Raw genomic sequence first — 24471 nt, 5'->3', positions numbered from 1 at the left:
AGTTCTACTCTGTCCTGTAGGGTTGCTATGAGTCCGAATCGACTGGACGGCAATGGGTTAACTTTTGTCACTGGCGGCAACAGAGCTAAGGCTTCTATCTCCTGCTACCCAAAATCAAACCCACTGCCGTTGAGTTGATTCTGACTCATAGCGACACTATAGGGCAAAGCAGAACTGCCCCATAGGGTTTCCAAGGCTGTAAATCTTTACGGAAACAGATTTTCTCCCGCGGAGCCGATGGTGGGTTCCAACCGCCGACCGAGCGCTTTCACCACTGCGCCACCCGGCCTCCTTATCTCCTGCTAGCTCACTTCGAATCCTTTCCAGAAAGCGGTGAAATAAAATCAACGATCACCAACTCCCGCCTCGCGCACAGAGAGAGATCCCATCTCCAGATTTCGATGTCCTTCAGCGTCTAACTCCCTCGATCCTGGGAACACAGGCTTCAGCCGACAGCGCGAATTATGTCCCGGGGCGTCAAGCCTCCGCGTGGCGGCGCCCCAAACACCTCCTCAAAAGACCTCCAAAGAGACAGGATCAGATCTGTGGCTTTCACCCGTGTACACCCAGTTAGGAAAAATAAAACAAGCGGAGAATTTCACCAAAACTAAACCGCAGGGGACCTTTTTAATTTTAGCGAGAGCGGAAACGGAAGTCCTGGAAGGGTCATAGAGTTCTCTAATTCCGGCTTCGGCACTGCGTTCTGAGCTAGAGCGCCTCTCCTCCTCCCACCGTCTCTGAGGCTCCGGAAGCTTTTATTGCCGGGTACCTCTTCTGTCATAAAGCGGAGACCTCCCCTCAAGCCTGGCGTTGTGGGTCCTTTGCGCCTCGCCTAGGGTCACCCAGCAAGGACGGGCGCTGGTGGGGATACTTTACAGCCAACAACTAGACAGTCTTCGAGTACCGGTCACGTATTGGCACCTCTGATCCCTCAGAGACGACTGGCTTTTGAGCCCTCACTATTGAGGATACCCAATTCGCAGGCTCCGGGACGGCCGCTCGAGAGGACAGCGTTCATTCGCCCATACCTGTTTCCCACAGTTAGACTGCATTGTGAGGTGCAGCATTTAATAAGTCACCACCTCCCCACAGACTACTTCCATCCACGTCCACCCACGTCCGAGTTAACTTCGTTCTCCACCTTCTTGAGAGATCCCTCTCCACGCCTCCAGAAGAGGTCTTTTTTTCCCAGTTAAATCTCATCCCCTTGGCCCGTAAAATTGAGTTCGGAGCTTCGGATATCCGGCAGAAAAATTACCTTTAAGACTGAGCACCCACTTGATCAAAAAAAGGTTCATGCTCATTACAGAGTCTGTGGGAAAAGTGAAGCCCAGTAAACACAGGAAACGATGGCTGAGCATGGGGCGCACATTACAACCGCTTCTGTGGTGGATGATCAACCATCCATCTTTGAAGTGGTAGCACAGGACAGTTTAATGACAGCAGTGAGACCCGCCCTTCAGCATGTGGTTAAGGTAAGGTGTTTATCCTCTGAAAGGTTTTAGGGACGACCGAGTAAAAACCAAACTAATAATTTGTTTAGTTGGTAGCCTAGTGTTTGAAATAGCCAATTAGCATATAATTTATGTCCATGATGTAACTGTTACTGAGTCTCTGTTCTGTACATAGACCTGTACTGAATCTCTAGCATTTCAGGGAGGTGTTAGGGTAGACCCCAAAAGAAGTGACTTGTTTAAGCCCAAAGTATGTAGAATTTAGAGAACAAAGGAAACGTAAATACAAGGTATGGTAGCTGAGTAACGGAATGAAATTTCGTTTATTGATTTTTTACTTTAGGTTCTTGCAGAATCAAATCCTGCCCACTATGGCTTCCTCTGGAGGTGGTTTGATGAAATCTTCACTCTGCTAGATCTTCTGCTTCAGCAGCATTACTTGTCTAAAACTAGTGCCTCATTTTCTGAAAACTTTTATGGCTTAAAGCGGATTGTAATGGGGGATACACGAAAGTTTCAGAGATTGGCCAGTGCGGGTCTTCCAAAGCAGCAGCTTTGGAAATCAATTATCTTCCTGGTTCTTTTTCCCTATCTGAAAGTGAAGCTGGAGAAGCTGGTTTCTAGCCTGAGAGAAGAGGATGAATATTCTATTCATCCCCCTTCTTCCCACTGGAAACGATTTTACCGAGCCTTCCTGGCAGCCTACCCATTTGTCAACATGGCCTGGGAAGGCTGGTTTCTTGTACAGCAACTTCGATACATCCTAGGAAAGGCTCAGCATCACTCACCACTGCTGAAGCTGGCTGGAGTTCGGTTAGGTCGACTGACAGTTCAGGATATACAAGCTCTGGAGCACAAACCAGTTGAAGCCAGCATGAAGCAACCACCAGCCAGGTGAGGCCTTAACATTTCAAAAATATTCTGATTTCCTAAATTTTAAAATCATATCCTAACTTCATGAAATTCACCTCCCTCAGTCCACTTTGAGGTATTTCATAAAATCATACAAAAAAAATCTTTCTTGCGTTCATAAAACATGGATTGCGGAACTCCATCAAGGTAACCATCCTCATCATTCTAGCTACTTTTTATTGCATACTTGCTACGTGCCAAGTCCTGCATTGTTTGCTTTACGTACATTATCTCAGCCCTCATTATAACCCAATGAACTAAACGCTTTAGCGCCATTTAGCAGCTGAGGATAACCCTAACAGGTAAGTACCTTGCCAAGGCCACATGTACAATGTGGCAGAGTTGAGGTTCAAGCCAGATTAGTAAAATTCTTAAGACAAATATTAGCCCAAGAGACAGAAAGGGCTACATAAACCAGAGACTCCATCAGCTTGAGACCAGAAGAACTAGATGGTGCCCAGCTACCACCAATGACCACCCTGACAGGGAACACAACAGAGAGTATCTGATGAAGCAGGAGAAAGGTGGGGTGCAGAACTCAAATTCTAGTAAAAAGACCAGACTTAATGGTTTAACAGAGGCTGGAGGGACCCTGGAAGACATGGCCCCCGGACTCTGTTAGCCCAAAACTAAAACCATTCCCAAGGCCAACTCTTCAAAGATTAGACTAGACTATGGGATATAAAATGATACTCGTGAAGAGTGTGCTTCTTAGCTCAAGTAGATACATGAGACTAAATGGGCAGCTCTTGTCCAGAGGTGAGATGAGAAGGCAGAGAGGGTCAGGAGCTGGTTGAATGGACACAGGAAATCCAGGGTAGGAAGGAGGAGTGTGCTGTCACAGTACAGGGAGAACAACTAAAGTCACATAACAATGGATGCATAAATTTTTGTATAAGAAACTAACTTGAATTGTAAACTCTCACTTAAACACAATAACAAAAAAAATTCTTAAGACAGTGCTCTTAACTATGATGCTATGCTACTTCTAGTTGGTGTTTACGTTCTCCTGCAAGTTCATATATATGTTCCTCGATACTGCCAAGTTTTAAGAGAGTTATTTCTTTTTCTGGATGTACTGCCTTCCAAAAAAAATGGTCTATGCAATCAGTGTTCTACCAATTTCTCAAAAAACAAAGCTCTAGTCCTTTGTTACTAAAAACAACTGTTGTTATTAAAAACAACAAACTGCTATACTCCTGAAATACTGTAAGTCAGAAAGAGGGAATAATTTAGAATAGATCCTTAAGGAGACGATGCCAATCTAGTAATTATTCAATCCCCAAATCAGTGATCCTGATGAATAAAAACTGTGTTTATATTAATCATTCTATGATTATAGCTAAATAGTTTCTCCCTTTACCACCTTTTTCTATTCTCCCAACAGTGTTAGTAAGAAGATAAAGTCAACTCTGAAGAAAGCTGTGGGAGGTGTTGCCTTATCCCTCTCTACTGGCCTTTCTGTAGGTGTATTCTTCCTGCAGTTCCTTGAATGGTGGTACTCATCTGAAAATCAAGAAACCATAAAATCACTGACTGCCCTGCCTACTCCACCACCACCTGTACACCTGGACTACAACTCTGATTCTCCCCTACTACCCAAAATGAAGACTGTGTGCCCGCTGTGTCGTAAAACCCGGGTGAATGATACTGTTCTTGCCACCTCTGGCTATGTGTTTTGTTATCGTTGTGTGTTTAATTATGTGAGGAGTAACCAAGCTTGTCCCATTACAGGGTATCCCACAGAAGTGCAACATCTGATTAAACTGTACTCCCCTGAGAACTGAAAGTAATTAGTGTCTTACCTCATAGCTACTGTACTATAAGGTCATAGGGCTGATTTTCAGCATAACACATAGCATTATTTGATACTTCTCAGCCTGAATTCATAATTACATGAATTTTAAACAACTATACAGATTTCTTTAAAAGGATAGACCCATTTGATCCTAAACTTTTGACCTGCTCTCTAGATCCCTACTTACAGTTGACCAATATGGTTAGAGTATGAAAGTTAAGATTGGCGGGGGAAGGAGGGCCAGCACAGCGGAAGTGGATAAAAGAGGATAATTAGTGCTGAGGCTTTTCCTATCTCTCCCAAGAGCTTCTTATACCTCTTGTTCTTTAAGGAGAGAGATTTGAGCCATACATATCTTTATAAGCCATATGTATCTTTTTTGGGAAACGGGTTAAAGGGGCTGAGTGTTTAGAGTAGTCTGAAGATTTTAGTGTGAAAGCAAAGCTAACAAGAATGAAGAGATAAAAGTAAAATACTGATCTAACTATGACTGTGTAAGGTCTTTTGATAAGGTCTTCCTGCTTGCTGTTTTGTTAAAGAGTTTGCTAAACTGGCATGAATTATTCTGCCTAATACTAAAGTTTCTATGAAACACTTCTTAAGTGTTTAAGAATAAATGTTTCTGGCGAAGCGCTGTCCTATGTTATGATTATGTGGAAACTTAATAATTGCTTGAGGTGTTTAAAATAAATTTTTCATCATATCACCTTTGACTTTTTGAGATATTTTTGTGTTAACATTTTGCTTTTTTGCTAATCCAACAACTGGAACAAAAACCTCTATTCAAACAGCAAGAACTCAGTCTTGTGTGTAATATCTTGAATCAGAAATACTTCAGTAACAGTTACACAGCCTGTGTAGGAAAACTCATGCCACTGGATTGGCAGGTTGGTGAAACTACATGGGTAAAAAACAATCATCATTCCTAAAAGAGGAAGGATGAAATCAACTTTTAAGTACCTCTGCTGAGATAGGTGTTTTCAAATACTTTTAATAATTTTAGCAATTCAAAGCACATTCTTTAACAGCACACAGGTGATAAACTTTCAAATAACATATCATATGGGTTTTAAAATATTAAAACTTTTATATATCATAATAAGAGTGAATATAATGGATAGTTGCCAAAAATTCTTGCTAACCCTTTAAAAAAAAACTGTTGCCATCAATTCAATTTCAACTCATGGGGACCCCATATGTTACACAGTAGAACTGTTGCTCTATAGGGTTTTCTTGGCTGTAGTCTTTATGGAAGCACACTGCCAGGCATTTCTCTCAAAAGAGCTGATGGATAGGTTCAAACTGCCAACCTTTAGGTTAGCAGCTGATCATAAACCACATATGCCACTCAGGTACCTTCTAAACCTAACAGGTTTTACAAAAACAAATACCACAGTTAATTAAACAAAAAATTTTTAATCCACTAAAAAGTAAATAAAGGGATTAAACCAGATTCAGGATTGAAATGATGTAGTCCTCCACGAAGATTTCAAAGCCAGATTTCTCACCTCAATCTAAGAAGGAAAATGTGAAAGTATCAGCAATTCAAAAGAATATCAAAGAAACACCCTTATACATGATAAAACCAGTATCCAAATAGGCTACAGCACATCAGTATGGAAAAACCACAACCAGAATCAGCTCAGAGAGAAGATTAAGGGATCATACCCTGGTCAGAGCCAACACAAAAGCAATGGCAATACCAGGTCAGACTATACTTCACTCATCATTGCATTCCACCTCGCTGTAATATCTGAGAGCATTCCATTGCCCTATTTTCACGTCCAATTAAATTTAGGATTATCTATGAAAAAAATACTTTTTAAGGTAAGTTTTAACCACGGGTTTTCAATAAATATTTTATCTTCTACACTTTGTTTTAAGCAATTCTGCTACACAAAGAGCAAACTTGCACTTTTCTTTAAGCACAGAGGAGAGTGGATTAGCATTTACTGTTCAAAAACATTTTTTTAATGAGCCCAAACACCATGCATTAACAAAATCTCAGGGGTATTTGTAAAGGGACTTATAGTCTAGTTCTAAAGCTAAAACTTTAGAAAAGATTTTCTACTAAATTTCTTTATAAAGTAAATCCCAGTTAATTTAATGTATAATTCCATTTACAATTCTGCTAACAAATATTAAAAAGTATCATCATAAAATTTTTATACAGGGATCTTCTAATGAGTCCAAGAACCAGAGAGGCTATGATTTGCCAAAGGTCCATAGCAAATGAACGGCAGAGCTGGGAAGAAAACTGAGGTCTATCTTCAGTTTTATATTTTTCTACTACCAGCTAAATATAAGGTTTAATTCCATTTTTCTCCTGGCTCTGACCCTTAGATTTACTAATGAGGGAGGGCATGGGCAAAACAAAGAAATCAAGGCAGTCTGGATAATTCATAACCTGTATAATCAATTTCTAAATGAGAAAGTTGATGGCATTTCATTTATTCTAAATGGCACCTTCTGGTGGTAGAGTATCACTGACATGGAGCAATACCAGGATCTCCAGACCTTCAGCATGGTATTGTCAGTGTCTAAATAACTATTCTGGATACGCCATATGCTTCCTTCACTGACATTCCATAGTTAAAAACTGACAGCTGTTGATCTGTGTTCTCCATGCAGCAAATGAGCTTCATAAAGAAAGGGAAACTAATGTACAAAGTGCCTATGATGTAGGGGATATGCTTTACCCTTTATCTCATCCTCTACTGGTGAAGTAGGTACAAGTTAGAAATGAGTGAACAAAGCTTGGAGAGCTTAATATAAGTAACTTTGCCTAAGATTATGGCACTTGTGAGCAGAGCCAAGATCTGAACCAGCGAGTACCTGACTTTAAAGTCCAAGCTTCTTGTACCAGACCATACTGCCGTCTCCCTGGGTCTCATGCCGTACACTGAATATTACATACATATCGACCTTAAACTACTTAAGTATGATTATGTCATTACTCACAAACATTCAAAGGCTCCCCATGGCCCAGGAAATAAAAATCCAAACTACTTTGCCTAGCATTCAAGATGTTTCAAAACTGACCCAAATTTATCCTTAACACTATAACCCTAACACGTACCTTATAGTCCAAGCAAACCAGACTATGCTCTTTTGTGCCCCCCATCGAGAAAGTCCTTCCCCTCTGTAGAACCCTTTCCTGTACTTCAATCCTACCTCTCCCTTTGTGACCCTCTAAAATGCCACCTTTGGCATAAAGTCCTTTCTCCATCAATCCAACGGGAAACATCTGTCTTTCCTCCGAATTATAGAAGTACTTTGCCTGTACCCATGATGTCGTACCTATTTCACTTTGTAGAGTATTTTAAGATGGAGACATCCTAACATAAAATTCAAGATCCTTAAAAATCTATCCCCTGCCTACCTTTCAGCTTCGTCTTCAGTCGGGGGGCAAACCCACCATGTGCTCCAGCCACACACAGCAGTTACTATGCAGTTTTCTCCCTTAGCACATTTTCTTCCGCCTGCAATGGAATGCCTTCCCCACCCCTTTCAATCTAGAGAACGGTTAATTCTAAAAACTTTACTCAAATGGCACCTCTGTGAAGTGGTCCCTTAGTCACTCCCTTCTCTGACTCCCAGAGCACTTTTTTTCAATCACAGCACAGCATCACATTCCAACTATTCACCCATTCACGTGTCCGCTTGCCCCTCTCACCAGCCCCATCACATTGAGTTCCTAAGGAACCAGGCCCGTGTTTTACTGGCCTTTGCAACAACTGCACCTAGAATGTAGCCTGGTAAATCCATTGAGGAGGCTCAATAAACGAGAGTTCAATTCAATCAGTGAGCGATTCTCACAGTCTACTAAATCCTAAGCATCAGCCGATTTACCTCCAACATTGGCAGCATACCTCAACTATCTCCAAGCTCTCATTCCCCCAGCTTCCACCTCACCACACTCAACCCAGCGCCCTACGCAAGACAGCCAATGCTTACACACCCCAGGCCCTCAATAATAAGATCCAAACTTTTAACTTCACGAAAGACTAAGAGAAGTCGTTCTTGCAGGAAACACAAGTTAGGCCGATGCCAGGACTTCACCAAAGACCCAGGCAGAAGTCCGTCGCCCGCTGTAAGAACTCCTAAAACTCCTACGTCTTAGATTCCCTCAGGAGCCTGTCCCAGCCGGCGTAGACTAACAACAACCGACCTCTCCGGTTTCGGTCCCGGGCGATAACCGCCTACCGCGTTCCGACTCCCCTCCGCCTCCCTGCCCCACCTGTGTCCCATAGTCCAGTGCGGCCTTCACCGGACAACCAATCCCACGGCGGCCAGTACGTCACGTGGACCGCAGCCCTTGAGGCGGGGCTGGTGAGAGCAGCAGCCAATCGGAGGCCGAGGAGGACGTCGTAGGTGGAGAGGGCGAGGTGGCTGACGCTCCTCTTCCGTCGTTCGTCGCGTCCGGGGTTATTTTCTGAGAGCTAGTTCAGTTGCTTTCTTTCTCTGGGCAATTTTTTTTTTTTTTTAATTTATAATGCCCTGCCCTCCGGCGTCGAGGCGACTGTTAACCAGGGTGGTTTTGCGGGTGCCTTATTTTCACAACTGAGAAAGGGCATCTGAGGCGGGATCGTAGTATTAGGATGCACCCTAGGATAGCTGGATTCGGAGTGATCCTATAGTATTTATTGCTCTTCTGCAGGATTCCCAACTGAGGGCTAGGGATTGGTGTAGAGACACAGATTAATATGGCCCGCTCTGTCCTAGAGGAAAGGTTCCTGAATGACTCAAACGGTTTGCCTTGTCTACTAACCCAAAGGTTGGCAGTTCGAACACACCCAGCGGAGCAGCAGGAGAATGCCTGGCGATCTGCTTCCACAAAGACTGTTGTTATTGTGTGCCATGAGCGGATACGACTCTTAATGACCCTATAGGACAGGGTAGAACTGCCTCCATAGGGTTTCCTAGGCTGTAATCTTTATGGGAGCAGACCTGCAGAGTAGCTGGTGGATTTGAACCGTTGATCTTTTGGTTAACAGCCACCCAGCACTTAACCATTGTGCTGCCAGGGCGCCTATACGCAGAGATCACAACCAAGAAAAACCCATGGAGCAGTTCTACTCTGAAACACATAGCATCGACTTGAGTTGGAATCAGCTCCGCAACAATGGGTTTGGTTTGGTATTTTGGTCCTAGTGCAATTTATTGGCTGACCCAGGAGCTTGGACGCTTCTTAACCCTTTCCAGAACGAATTACTTTCTGCTTTGAATTTTTTATTGAAATCATGTGTTTTCAATAACGGAAGGCATTCCGATATCAGTGAAAAATTTTTTGAGGTAATATGAATTCTGATACAAATAGTGGAACAGGGAGGTCCCAAGTGAACTCTGGTGTTGGGATTGGTGGTATGAGGCCAGATTCACGCAGTTATAGTGGCCTCCACCAGGTGGCAGAACGCGCTAAAAGTGGGAAAGCAACTTCTTAAGAAATCTAAGGGGCTGAAAATGCAGGCGGGCGAACGTTCCTGGTGAAAGGGCTAAATAAGCAAATAGTAGAGATTGGTGCCACACGAAAAGTGCAGACGAATATCAAAAAAGGACGAAGGAGAGCAGGAAAGATTTCCTGGGAGAGGTGGCATTTGCTCTGAGTTTTGAAGGGTGGATGGAGTTTGAGAATGAGGAGATCCTATGAAAGAGTCAAGAGTGAAATGAAGGCACCTGGGAGCCAAGGGACCAATCTTACCTCCTCAGGCAGTTTCTTTGTAGTGCATGTGAAAGTTGTGCAATAACTAGCTCTGCTGATAAACTGACATGCTTAGTGAATGAACACATCTTAAATAACTGTGTACTGCTAGTTCTTAGCCAGTGTTCATCAGCAAGCTCGGTTGCCTGAGACCTAAGAAAATGCACTATCTCAGCTTCTGATTTCAAGTTGTTTTTCATCAGGGACATTTGCTGTAGAACCAAGATGTGGAGTCCTCCCTGGCTTGATAACCTAACTATTCATATCCAGGGGACTTAACTAAGGAACTTTGAAGAAAGAAGAGAAGCCCCACTTGCTCATCTTCCACATTATCCTCCCTTCCCCTGATTTGATTTGCACTGAAGAAGAACACAAAGGAAACAACAGCCCAGTTTCTAGCACTCCCCACCAAAGAACTGCTCTTCCTGTTGACTGGGGGAAAGGGAGGGAGGTACTTAGGTAGGTTTCAGATTTTGAAGGCTCTCAAGCAATCCAGAACCCCAAGCCTGAAAGGCAGTGGAAAGAATAGGAGCATTTGAATTTGACTGGCTTTGACTTTGACTGGCTTTGAACCCCAGTTCTTTCACTTTTTGGCCATGTAATTTCAGCATTTGTGCGATGTGTAAAGCTCCCAGTATGGTTCCTGGCACCTAGTAAGCAGATGTCCAATATATGGTGGTCATTTCTAAACTTCTAAAAGTAAGTAATATCAAAGGGATTTCAGCGTGAAAGTAAGGCCAAGAAATAGGATAGATGGTAGAACTAAAAGTGAGACTGAAATTAGGAGTGAAAATCTAATTAAGAATGTCATTTCATCATAAACAAATTGAAGCAGAAACACAGCGTTCCTTGCTGGTTTGACTTACAGGGAGAGAAGTGTATTAGTTTCCTGTGGCTTCTGTAACAAATTACCACAAACCTGGTAGCTTAAAACAACAGAAATCTATTCTCTCACAGTTCTGGAGGCCAGAAGTTCAACATCCATTTCACTGGGCCAAAGTCAAAGTGTTAACAGAGCTGTACTCCCCCAGAGACTCTAGGGGAGAATCTGTGTCTTACTTCTTCCAGCTTCTGGTGGCTGCCAGCCTTCCACTTGTGACTGGATTTAGGACCCACCCAAATAATCCAGGATAATCTGCCCATTGAAAATCTTTAACTTAAGCACATCTACAAAGACCCTTTTTCCTTATAAAATAACATTTACAGTTTCCTGGGATTAGGGCCTGAAGTCTTTGAGTGGCCATTATTCAACCTACTACAAGAAGCTCAACCCAGTTTAGCCAGCATCCTCAAATGAGATAACTGACTTTCATCTGTTTATTTTTCCATTTAAATGTTTTTCATTATAAAAACAATTCATGTTCATTGTAGAGCATTTAGAAAGTACAGAAAAGTTCAAAAAAAAAAAAGAAAAGAAATTAAATGAAAACTCATCTGCAATCTTCCCACCAAGATATAGCCAGCCCCTCATTTGTGAGCATTTTTCTAGCTTGGATCTTATGTTCAACAGGGAAGAAGAGTTGGGAAAAGAGAATAAAAGTAAATAGGATATAACAAGCAATTTGAAAAGTAATAAAATAAGTTAATATTTCTCACAAAGTATATGTACAGGATAAAACAAAACAAAAGTAAAAAACAAAACCCTTTGCTATGGAGTCAATTCTGACTCATAGAGACCCTATAGGACAGAGTAGAACTGCCCCATAGGGTTTCCAAGGAGCAGCCGGTGGATTCAAACTGCCGATCTCTTGGTTAGCAGCCGAGATTTTAACTACTCTGCCACCAGGGCTCCATGTACAGGACAGCCGAATGTAAAATGTACATAGATCTTTTGCAAATGAAGTTAACCAGGACGAGAGGTGCTTGTATGGGTGTATGGAAATTACTTTCTGTCCATCTGAGGTGGTAAGTTTAGCTTTGGCTTCTGACTTGACAGCCCTAGAATTTTCCCATTACTGCTTCATTTACTCCCTGAGCTCAGACCCTGGCCTGCTAATGTGTCCAGTCATAGGCGTTTTGAGTCCTTATCAGCCTTCCTCAGTGGGTCAGTGTTGCGGAGACTTGAAGAGTCTGGCAGAGTTCCTGCTCCTCCCAGGCTGATATCAAAGGGCAACAGGGGCTATGACAGAAGGCAAACATTCAGACTAAAGCCAGATGTGAAACAGAAACAGCAAGAGGAAAAGCACGAGCATCAGGTAAAAAAAAAAAAAAAAAATTTTTTTTTTAAATCTCACCTGTCTTATGTGCATTTTATGTCTGAGGGTATGAAAGGTAAGGAGAAACTTGTAAAAGAGAATAAGTGAGAAATTCTGGAAAGTTTGAAAAGAACGTTCATATGGAGCTAGAATCTCAGAAAACTTTGTCTTTATTGCCGGTGTTACCAGCATCCAGGTAACATCATAGAGGCTTGGGAGTCATGAGACTGTAGTGTGTGCTAGTTCAAAATCAACTTCTTCTGTGGGTCCCGCAGGTGGAAGCTATAGGGAGACAAGTTACAGCTCAAAATAAGGAAATCTAACAGAGCTGTTGAAAATAGAAGGGACTGCTTTGAGAGATAGTGAGTTACTTGTTGCTGAAGGTATTCAAACAGTTGCTGGATGGAAATTTATTGGGAGTTAGAAATATTACAGAGGGATTTACGAATCAGACAGGTGGTTGGATTGGAAGATCTTTCAGGTCCCTGCCAACTCTCTGTGATTCTATGATATTAAAAGAATGTCAGGCCATAAAATACCATATTTACATGTACCTATAGGAGATGCTCACATACTAAAAAACAATTCCTCAAGCTGATTCCTGTTTGCCTGGGGGAAGTGAGAAGGCAACCAAAACAGCCTAATGTCAGAAGAAGGTACAAGTCATGGATGTCTGCTCGTTCCCTCTTGGTGGGTGTAAACAACACCCACATGGCCCCTGCTTTGTAGTTATCATGGAGAAGAAATGGGTTCTTTTCCCCTAGAGGAAGAACTTTGGTTTAGTAAATATTTTGTTTTGCAATTAATAGAAGGTTAAAGGGGGTCCTTTCTGAAATATTTGTTTCAGAGCCCTAATTTCAGTTCAGATTGCTATTCCCTGGTCTGTGAAACAAAAAAGGAGCGAAAGGAGGGCTGACTACAGATTAATGACCACTTTCCAAAGTCTCATGTTCTCTTCCAAGTCTTAAGGGTTCCCACAGTACAGTCCAGAGCCAGTAGAAGGGAAGGAAAAGTACTGCTTCTGCACATCACACTATCTATGTGTGCTTTTAAATGTACTTTTAAAACTTAGAAGAGAGTTTGAAGTGCTAAATAGGCTAAAGCCTTCTAAATATATGAAATAGCACATAAAGAATGCCAAATTTTGTGTTTATTTTAATAGCAAAATCTTTAATGTCACATATACTCCAAGACTATTACTCCCTTAATTCTCTACTTTCTTCCTTTCTTTTCCCCTTGAATTATAAAAAGGACATTTTCTGTCTTCTACTTCTGCATATTCTCTAATAACTCACTTTGGTTTCTGTGCCAACTCATGCCCTTTATATCTGGGCTTGACGCTGGCACTTACTCAGTCTGAATGGGAAAAGACGGACATTTCCAGCAATATGATTTTCCCATCATGACAAAATATCAAGCAATCACCTTTATCTATGCATGTTCATGTTGGGAAGGTAAAGGATATTGGCAAAGCAGTTAGAAAACAGTAATGTCTAAGATTATTTTTCAGTGCTAAATTGTATCTCTAATAATTTATAACTTTGGAGAAAATATTGTACTGTAAACTCTGGAATACCTGTCAATGTAGAAACATTTCTGTCTTAATGTTTTTTATAGGAATCCCTTTCTATTGTTGTTTGGAGCACAAAGAGACTGCTGAAATGGAGAGTCTTAAGACTAATATGGACACACACTATCCTGAGAGAGTTGTAGAGGTGGGCAGAGTGACTTTTGGAGAAGAGAATAGGAAGAAGATGACCAATACCTCTTTGAAAAGAACAGAGAATTCTAAAATCATCCATGCTATCTGTGCACTGTTAAATTCTGGAGGGGGTGTGATCAAAGCAGGCATTGATGATGAGGCATACAGTTACCGATGCCATGGGCTGGGGCAAGATCTGGAAACTTCTTTTCAAAAACTTCTTCCTTCAGGTTCACAGAAATATCTTGACTACATGCAGCAGCAACACAATCTCCTGATTTTTGTAAAGTCGTGGAACCCAGATGTTTTCAGCCTCCCCCTAAGGATTTGCAGCCTGCATTCCAATTTGTATCAGAGAGATGTGACTTCTGCTATCAACTTGAGTGCCAGAAGTGCCCTGGAGCTTCTCAGAGAAAAACAGTCCAGAGCCCAAAGAGGAAGACTGAGGGTGAAGGAGCTGCATTCTCAGAAAACTCTTGACAGATACATTCAGGAGGAGGAAGATATGAAGGCATCTGCCTCAGAATTTTTAAAAAAGGAGAAACTCATGTATAAGGAGAAACTCAACTTTACTGAGTCAACCCATGTTGAGTTAAAAAGGTTCACCACCAAAAAGGTTGTGCCTCGGATGAAAGAAATGTTGCCTCGTTATGTTTCTGCATTTGCCAACACTCAAGGGGGGTACCTAATTATTGGGGTAGATGATAAGACCAAAGAAGTATTTGGATGTAAGAAAGAGAAAGTAAAACCTGACTTACTGAAAAAGGAAATAGAATACTGCATAGAAAAATTGCCCACATTCCACTTCTGCTGTGAGAAACCAAAGGTGAATTTCGCTACCAAAATCTTGAATGTGTACCAAAAAGATGTCCTGTATGGTTATGTCTGTGTGGTTCAAGTGGAGCCCTTCTGTTGTATAGTATTCGCAGAAGCTCCAGATTCCTGGATCATGAGGAACAATTCTGTCACGAGGCTGATGGCTGAGCACTGGGTGACCCTGATGCTGGATATTCAATCAGGTAAAGTGGGTGCAGGGTCACTGTCCTGTGGGCAGGAGGGAACTTGCCCGTTCTCTGCCTTTGGTGGGTATTTGTCAGATATTTTAGTTAAGGAATAGAAAGCTGCTTTTGCTTACAAACATTCTCTCATTACGGGTTTTTTTCTAACATCTTTAAGTTCCATTGACTCAGAATCTGAGCTCTTTGAGGTCAAGAAATGCTTGGATTTTAGTCTATTTTGGGAAGGTTATAATATCCCATCCGCCATAAATTAGTGAAAGTTCCTTTTTCCAGTAAAGGCGTGTTTAAAAAACTTTTTTTTTTTTTAATTGTACTTCAGGTGAAGGCTTACAGAACAAATAGTTTCTCATGAAACAGTAGTACACATGTTGTTTTATGACATTGGTTAACAACCCCACAACATATCAACCTTCTAACTTCTCAGCCTTTTTTTTTTTGGTGAAAATATACATAGCCAAAGATACACCATTTCAAAAATTTCTACATGCACAGTTCAGTGACATTGACTACGCTCTTCCAATTGTGCAGTTATTCTCACTTAAGATGAAGGCTTACAGAACAAAATAGTTTCTCATTTAACAGTTACTACAAATGTTGCCCTATGACAATGGTTAACAATCTCACAACACATCAACACTATCCTTACTCAACCTTGGGTTCCCTATCACCAGCTTCCTTGTCCCCTTCTGCCTTGTGGCCCTTGTCACTGGAATCCTGTACCTCGTTAGTCTCATTTGGTTTTATGGGGCTGTCCACTCCCAGGCTGAACAGTGAACCTCGGAGGTAACTTCACCACTGAGCTAAAAGGGTGTCTGGGGGCCATACTCTCGGGGTTTCTCCAGTCTCCTTTAGGCCAGTAAATCTGGTCTTTTTTGTGTGTGAGTTAAAGTTATGCTCTACATCCTTCTCCAGCTCTGTCCAGAACCCTCTGTTGTGATCCTGGTCAGAGAAGTCAGTGGTGGTAGCTGGACACCCTTTAGCTGTACTGGACTCAGTCCGGTGGAGGCCTTGGTAGCTGTGGACAATTAGTCCTTCGAACTAATCTTTTCCTTGTATCCTGTTCTCTTCATTCTTCCTTGCTGCCGAAGGGATGAGACCAGCGGAGTATCTTAGATGGCCGCTCGCAGGCTTAAAAAACTTTTGCAGGTTGGTATTCCTAGTCAAAAAACTTCATCAATCGTTGCACCCTAAAGATGATATTTCAGAGAAACTTTGTTTAAGAATGACTCTTCACTGATTTTTTCAAAGGAAACGTTGAGAAATTTGAATTTTTTCAGTAACATTTTATTGAGTGTTTTAGGCGCTAATTCCATCAACCACTGGGTTTAGGGCACAACCAAGTGGGCAAAAACAATGCAAAAAGGAGATGGAGTTGGCAGTAGGGTAAGGAGACACCTAGTGTTTTCACTTCCCTTACTGTTTAGCTTGGAATCAGCCCTAGTGATTCCTAATCAATCCATAAAGGATTTATAGACTGATCAAAGGTTATAAGCTTAGTGCCTTCATGGTCATTATGTTCTAAATTTGATAAAAAGAAGCTTGGATCAACACTTGAGTGATTAGAGAATTTTATTGGATCATTCTTTCTCTTGTCCTAAATTTGTTTAAGTTTCCTTCTCTCTCTGTCTCTCTCTTTCTCTCTCACACACACACACATTGGATATCCTGCCACTTTCTAGTCCATCTAAACTGTTGAACGGGGACTTAACTATGTTATTGATGTCAGTTGCTGTTGAGTTGATTTTGACTCACGGCAACCCTCTGTGTGCAGAGTAGAACTGTGCTCCATAGGGTTTCCAAGGCTCCGACCTTTTGGAAGAAGCCCTTGTGGCACAGCAGTTAAAGTGATTGACTGCTAACTGAAAGGCAGTTTGAAACTACCAGCTACTGTGTGGGAGAAAGATGTAACAGCTTTCTTCCATAAAGATTTACAGCCTTGGAAACCCTGTGGGTTCACTATGAGCTGGAATCGACTTGGTGGCATTCGGTTTGGAGTGATCTTTTGGAAGCAGATCGCCAGACCTGTCTTCTGAGGTGCCTGTGGATGGGTTCAAACCGCCAATCTTTCAGCTAGTAGTCAAGTGCTTAACCATTTGTGCCACCCAGGGAGTCCTTAAACAACTATATCTGTATGTATAGCTATTTATATACTGTGCTTAACCTTTGCTGACTCCACTAGATGGCTTTTTCTCTTAGAGATGATCCGGAATCAGAATATTAGAGTTGGAAGGAGACTTAGGGATCATGAACTCACTGTTGCATGTGAGAGAGGTGAAACGACTTGCCCCAGAACCACACAATTGAGTTAGCAGATACATAACCCTTTAGGAGTTCTCAGCCTTCCTTTCCTGACATATGTGAACTGTTTGAGCCACAGAAAGTGTAAGGACAGCTCAGGCAAGATGCACACCCCATGTTTCCAGTAGAAGAGCAAGGAAGGAGTTCCTTTGTTTTGTTTCTTGTCTGAAACAACTTTCCATGTATTTGTTTAGCTCCTTCCAGTTTGGCTACAGACCACAGCTCTCACCTGATTTCACCAGCTTCATCTGCAGTAAGAACCTCGGTATATCCCAGAAAAGTCCTGGAATTTAAGGGGACACTGCAACAGCATTTCTTTCCAGGTATTCCCTCTTGATTTCAGCTGAGGGGAGTATTTGTTTTTTAAAATTAAGTGAGGAGGAATTGGTAGCAATTAGTCCAAGCCTTTCTCCTTAGTTAAGGTCAAATGTAACATAGCAGACATAATGGTCCTGAAGTAATATGGCCAACCCTTGTTAGACAGTCATCAAATCCCCATACTTTATACTCCTCACTGCTGTGTGCTTTTGGGCTTCCAGTTAGTTATACAATATATAGCTTTTGTTCTCCAAATTTGAGAATGCTGGAAATTCCTTAGGTCTTAGGCCTTACGAATTTCTTAGGCCATAAGAGAACTGCCCCTGACTTTCCGATTCAGAAGGAGCCATGAGGTCATCTGAACTTCTAAAGCAGGCTTCCTCAACCTCAGCACTATTGACAATGGGGCCAGATTATTTTTTTGCTGTAGTAGGATGCCCTGTGCATTGTAGGATATTTAGCAGCATCCTTGGCTCTACCCACTAGATGCTGTTAGCATCGCTCCAGTTGTGACAAGCAGAAGTGTCTCCAGACACTGCCTAATGTCCCCGGGGGGATAAAACTGCCTCGGGTTATTAGTCACTGTTCTAAAGGAAAACTCATAGTTCCTCAAAAGGATCAGGTTCACAAAAAGACCCTCTACAGGAAGGAATACCTTCCCATTGGAAGCAGGCCACCTGGGGTTGAGGAGAGGTTTCCAAGAGGCAGTTCCGTGAAGGCTGTTCCCTGACAGCCTTCCCCGTGCTAGAGCTACCAGAAACGAAAACTTTTCTAATCTCAGGTCTGGGCCCTAAAGAGGGGTTAGCCTCTCCATGCAGGAAAGGAAACCCATAGCTTCATGGCTAGAACCATTTCTCCCCTGTGATACTGCACCAGGAATACTTACAATACACTTTTGTGCATTTTTGCTCTCTTACTTTTATTCTTCTAATTTTCAGTGACACAGGAGGAGATACAATTTAAACCAGAGTCTCTCTGCAAGAAGTTATTCTCAGATCATAAAGGACTGGAGGAATTAATGAAGGCACAGATATATCCTTGTTCTCAGGGGATTGTGATATTTTCTAGAAGCTGGGCTGGTGACATTGGCTTAAGGGAAGAGCAGAATGTCCTGTGTGATGCTCTCCTAATAGCACTTAACAGGCCCCTGGTACTCTATACAATCTTAATAGACACCAGTTGGACTGGAAGACTTGAATATGTCCGAAACACTGCTTATCAGTTAAAGCAGAAACTGGAAACTGTTGGTGGTTACATGGGGAAAGTGTGTGTCATCCCGAGGTTGATGCACCTGCCCAGCACACCGTATGTACCCAATGAAAGCCCTGTGCACTACCCCCAATCCTACAGGCTTGCGAATAAGGATGAAATGGAAGACTTGTTGCAGGCCCTTGTGGTGATCTCGCTATGCTCTAGATCTCTTCTGAGTGACCAGCTGGGCTGCGAATTTTTCAACTTGCTCATAGAAGAGCAGTGCGAGCTACTTTCCAAGAGCCTTCAGGAGACACGGGAACTGTTCATCCACTGCTTTCCAGGAACCAGGAAAACAGCCCTAGCCATAAAGATTATGGAGAAAATTAAAAACTTGTTCCACTGCAAACCAAAAGAGATCCTCTATGTTTGTGAAAATGACTCCTTAAAGGACTTTGTGACGTAAGAGTTTTACCAAGTTAACACAATAAACGTATTTAGTCAGTCTTTTTAATAATGTCACAAAAGTGATTTGTGTTTTTATTTAAGATTTTGCACTGTCTTAGCTGAATAAGTGCAAGAGCCTAAACTATATGCGCATTTCCAGATGATCAGGCAGTTGAGATAGAGACAGGCAATTTACAGTGTTCAGGCTTAAACATCTCGATATATATGTATACATATACATGTGTATATTTATGTGTGTATATATTTATGTAACACACACCCCAAGTATGCATATATGCATAACTTTAAATTTCTAGAACTAGAAATGTTGCTTTTTTTTTTCTTTTCACAATCTATGACCTTAAATTTAAGAAAAGTAGAAATGAATCTATCTTGCTTAAATATACTTTTTTCTTGATACTTAATGCTTTAAAGCCATAGGGCATTTCAGTTAATTAGACATTGTATTTACCAGGAAATTGTATTAAATACCATTTGATTTTGTTTATAAAATATTTTCATTTTCATTTGTTTGACTTGTTCTGAATCAATACCTTTAGAAAACATGTAAATTTGCTTCTAATTTAAGTCTTTAGCTTTCAACTTAGCAAAAAAAATTGATTGTAATACAACTCAGCAAATGAGGGCAAATTCATTTTGATTTTTGGTTTGGTTTACTTATTTATTCAACATTGAGCACCTTTTATACACTAGGCACTATGCTAGACTTAATCTCAGGGTTGGGCCCTAAAGAGGGGGGTGGCCTCTCTATGCAGGCAAGAAAACCCATAGTTTCATAGATGGGGACAAATACATTGAAGGCCTTGCCATCAGGTCCAATAAGGGAGATAAAGAAAAAATAAACAATGAGAGCATGGTATAATTAATATAATAATGAAGATATATTCATCTTAACTCAGGCTGGAGGTTGGCTGGCTCACATGCTCCAGTGAAGGAGACTCTTGGGCCCACTGTTAGGAAGTCAGTAGGAGAAGTGAGTAAAATGGGGCAGGTTTTCTAGGTAAAGGGCACATCCAGTGCAAAGGCATGTAGAACGAGAACCAGAGTGGTAGGTCTGACTGGAGCAGAGACAGAGTATGGATATGTGACAGTGATGAAGCCGAAGAGGAGGCAGATGCCAGATTATGAACGATCTTGTAAGCTGTGTCAAGAACTATGTTCTTTATTATGCTTTATAGCTAAGTTAAAGACTATTCCAGTCAAAAGGGTAATTCAATTCAACAATTACTTACTGAATCCCTAATGTGAGGGAGATACAGAGAAGGCTAAGAATTAGTACTTTTCTTCAGGAAGCTCATACAGTCCAAACTGGAGGAGAAGAACATGAATAATTATAATTCAAGGCATAGGGAATTATAATTCCCAGGAACTGTCTATGTAAAAGGAGCCCTCATGGCACAGTGGTTAGTTAAGCACTTGGCTGTTAAAATTAGGGTATCTGTAGGATTGAGTGACTTTAGTTGGATCCAAATTAGAGGAGACAAGAAACAACCCAGTTTAAAAAATACACACACACACACACACACACACACACACACACACACACGCTAAAAATGAAAGGAAAATTGAGCTAAGTAAATGTAGTAGCTCTAGAGAGGCATAGCCTTGTAGACTTGTTACCCTCCTTAACATGTCATGGAGCTCAGCAACCTTTGGTGTTTTCCTTACCAAAATCTGAAGAGGCTTTCTATGAGAATGCACTTCTGGTTTTGTACTACAAGTTAAGCGCAGAAATAGGATTTGGTTTAGAGGAATTTATACTAGTCTTTTGCATTTAAAAATTATGATATGCTTCTAGGTGACTATTCTCCAGCACTAAAAAGGACAGAGAGTAAAGAAATGGTGGTAAGGAGTGTAAATTGCTTCTGAGATTTCCTTTAAATGTAAGGAGCTAGTCTTCAAGGGTGATCAAGCAGCAGAAATGAGTTACTAATTCAAAAAATAAAATCTCCTACCTGAGTTCATTTAAAAAGATTTCACAGGCAGATTTAACTAGATAACCCCAAAGAGTAGGGTTTAAAATTTATAGGTTCCATTTGTTTGGTAACTTGTAAGTGAGCAGTCTTGTAGTATTCAGGACTCTGTTGAATCACTTAATGAATCGGCCTCCAAAAGAGAACTAGCTTCTGATTCCAATTCAGACAGTAATGAGTGCATAGTGTTCCCTTTGTTTATATACCTGAAACCCTATTGTTTCTTTCATCCTTATAGCCAACAAACCACCTGCCAAGCAGTGACACGGAAAGCCTTCATGCAAGGAGAGTTCCTAAAGGTTAAACACATAGTGATGGATGAAACTGAGAATTTCTGCAGTAAATACGGTGATTGGTATCTGAAGGCTAAGAACATCACCCATCCAAAGGTGAGGGGGGCTGAAAGTGGAAACCTTCACCATGGGATTCTCTGGCTTTTTCTGGACCCTCTCCAAGTCTATAATGCAGATATCAGTGGCCTCCCTCCTCCATCAGCTCAATTTCCTCGAAAAACAATCACCAAGGGGATCCATTGTGCTCTGGAAATAGCACAGGTTATGAAAGAAGAAATGAAGAGAATCAAAGAAAGTATTCCCTTCAGTATGACTATAGATGCATTGGCATTGTTCAGAGAAGCTGCCTACGAGGAAGCAATGTGTGCCCAGGCTCTTCCAGGGATGTGTGAGACAGAGACTAATGTGACAAAAGAACAAATAGCAAACCATGTGGCGGAAAGATGCCATAGCCTGTTCCAACGTGGCTATCTGCCCAAAGATATAGCCATTCTGTGCAAGAGATGGGAGGATAGAGGACGCTATGAACCTGCACTACTGAAAGCAATGGAATTAATTGAGACCCATGGAGCAACAGAAGTTGTGTTTAGTCGGGCCGCTGGTGTTGGGGGACGTCACATTGTTCTAGACAGTATTCAGCAGTTTTCAGGCCTGGAGAGGAATATTGTATTTGGGATTAGTCCAGAATGTGCCCTGTCAGAGAAATTTCACAAGCTCTGCTTTGCCTCCAGAGCTATTAAACACCTCTACCTGTTTTATGAAAAGAGGGCAGCCTTTTGAAAATTATTAAAAATGACACAGGAAGCCAGAAAGAGCAGAATCCCTTCTCCCAGGCAGCTGGCAGCTACTCCTTTTCATATATTACAAGTGAGGAAATGAAAGCATGGTCAGTATGACCTGGAGCCACAGAAATGTCTCTTGGGACTGACCTTTCTACTCTATTTGCAGTGCTATTGGCCTTTTTCTAGCTCACTTCACCTCTTCACTGTACAATTACAACAGACTTATAATTGGTTCTCTACCACCAGTTTTCTTAAATCCAAGCCAGCCATCATCCTGTCACCAGAGAGGTTCTACTAAAATGGAGAAGCTGATTTTATAAAACCCCCTGCTCATGTATCTTCAATGAGTCCCTGCTACCTTCAAGCCAAACCAGTCTTCAAGGCTTTGCATGATCTGCCCCAACTTACTCGTAACCACATCCTTTATTATGCTTCCATCTCCCAATGTTTCTAACGTACTCCCGATTTACTGACCTATTTTTGGTATGAGGGTAGGGTGCCCTCCAGGCTACTCACTTTGACTGGGTGTCTCAAGGGAAGCACCTTGGTTGGCACCTCATGCTGGCTATGGGTCACCAGCTGTACAGGCCCAGAACTTGATTTCCTCTTTATACAAAGTCTGGATCAGTCTCTTAAGGAACCCTGGTGGTACAGTGGTTAAAGTGATCAACTGCTAACCAAAAGGTCAGCAGTTCGAAACCACCAGTGGCTCAGTGGGAGAAAGATGTGGCAGTCTGCTTCTGTAGAGATGTACAGCCTTGGAAACCCTGTGGGGTCACTATGAATTGGAATCGACTTAGTCTCTTGGGGATGACTTTATGCTAACCAAGCTCACTAAAGACCAGTGCATAAATGAAAATGTCACTTTGTTAATTTACAGTGAGGATTGTAGTAACAAGTGGGCCAGATGCTTTTGCTAATCAGTGCATCCGATAGTAGCATAGGAAGCCAAATTATATGAACACATGTTTGCAGCAAGGAGTGTTGATAATCAGATTCAAATGTATGAAGTGTTTAGGCTATGTTAGACTATTGCAATCATCTCTAAAATATGGACATTCCCTCCACAAGAATTAGACAGGTCAGGTTTTTAAGCTCAGGTAAATTTAGAATGCTAAGGGTGACTAGATTATTCCATAGTCCCTGCCTCATGAAAATTCTTTCTCCTTCCTAGTTTCCAAAGTTTCCAGGTTAACCATCAACTTTCCCTTTACTCCACCCCAACCTATACACACTTTGTATACATTTGTTCTCTGCATATGTTAATACAGTCACCTAGGCTAGAACCTGCTTATGCTGTGCTGATGGCCTGACAGATGTTCTGTCTATGAAGAGCCTTTGCACAACCCTTATTTCTTTCAGAATAATTCAACGATCATTTTATAGTCCAACTCTCAGAGTTTATGGGGAGCCTGTACGGAGGCCACCATCCCTGGGTCCTTGCCTTTGCCTTACCTGTGCCATTTTCTCAGTCTTTAAACCCATTTCTGTCCCCACCACCTGTTGAAATCCTTATTCACCAGCCGAATCCCTGTTCAAATCCTCACTTCCTCAATTAAACTTTCATTAACCCCCTAAGTTAAACTTGGCCTCTCCTTTTTAAGCTACCCTATGGCTTATTCTTCTTCTTTCAATATTAATAATAACATCAAACCCTTACAAACTGTGCCAGAGAAAGAGTGGTTGCCATAGCAGAATCTATGTTACACCCTTCTTTCATGTCTTCTTTCTAGTGTATGTGAAATATATTAGAAATAAAATCAAAGTTCCCTTTCTCTAGTCAGCTCCCAAAATGGTTGAGCCAATCCTATGCTCTTCAGTACAATCTTGCTTTTCTGTCTATAAGGATTTTAAATTGCTTTGGAAATATTGCTCTTTCCAGATTGTTTTTAACTTCTAGAAAAGGTTAGTATAGCTTGATTGAGTCCAAGGAGGCCCAAATCCAGGAGAAAGAATGGAAATATTCTTTTGGCTATAATTTCAGATGGGAGAGCAGGTGAGGCTTGGAGACACTTTCTTAACTGTCTTTCTGAACTGCTCAGGCCCACCCAGAGGGGCCAGGCTGAACCCAGTGTCCAGCATTCTTGGACATGGAACAAGACAACACCTCCCTTGGTCCCTGATGTGCTGATTACTTGGTGTTCCTCCTTTTTATCTTTCCTTGGGGCCTTTAGGGTACTTTTGGGTGGGAGCAAATAAAGTTAAATAATTAATTTTTGGTGAATCAAATGATAGCAATGCATTAACATTATTTGGATATAGGGATATGTATACAGTCTATAAAAAAATAGTTTAAAGAGTCAAAACAGAGGGAGTTGGAAGTATGGATAAGAGTGGTACAGGAACTGCTATATTTTAATCAGAAGC

At 41.6% G+C, this 24471-nt stretch overlaps 2 protein-coding genes and 1 non-coding gene across 3 annotated transcripts; 2 read left to right on the top strand and 1 right to left on the bottom strand.

Annotated features, from left to right (window-relative positions):
- The first annotated feature begins 276 nt into the window (after nt 1-276).
- Nucleotides 277-8311, top strand: PEX12 (peroxisomal biogenesis factor 12). The gene is made up of 3 exons (XM_004385427.2): nt 277-1475; nt 1798-2348; nt 3754-8311. The coding sequence occupies exons 1-3, from the start codon at nt 1350-1352 to the stop codon at nt 4151-4153; spliced, it is 1077 nt and encodes a 358-aa protein (XP_004385484.1). The 5' UTR covers nt 277-1349; the 3' UTR covers nt 4154-8311.
- On the bottom strand, nt 5803-5899 carry LOC111822195 (Z30 small nucleolar RNA). The gene has a single exon (XR_002825465.1). It is a non-coding gene; the product is annotated as a Z30 small nucleolar RNA (small nucleolar RNA).
- A 3681-nt stretch (nt 8312-11992) lies between the features above and the next one.
- SLFN14 (schlafen family member 14) lies at nt 11993-24471 on the top strand. Its single transcript, XM_004385426.2, has 5 exons — nt 11993-12060; nt 13678-14781; nt 17274-17402; nt 18336-19050; nt 21268-24471. The coding sequence occupies exons 2-5, from the start codon at nt 13722-13724 to the stop codon at nt 22100-22102; spliced, it is 2739 nt and encodes a 912-aa protein (XP_004385483.1). The 5' UTR covers nt 11993-12060; nt 13678-13721; the 3' UTR covers nt 22103-24471.

Source organism: Trichechus manatus, unplaced genomic scaffold, assembly GCF_000243295.1.
Source record: "Trichechus manatus latirostris isolate Lorelei unplaced genomic scaffold, TriManLat1.0 scaffold00138, whole genome shotgun sequence".
NCBI lineage: Eukaryota > Metazoa > Chordata > Mammalia > Sirenia > Trichechidae > Trichechus > Trichechus manatus.
Note: the sequence above shows the minus strand (reverse complement) of the source record. Positions and strands in the feature narration are given on the sequence as shown.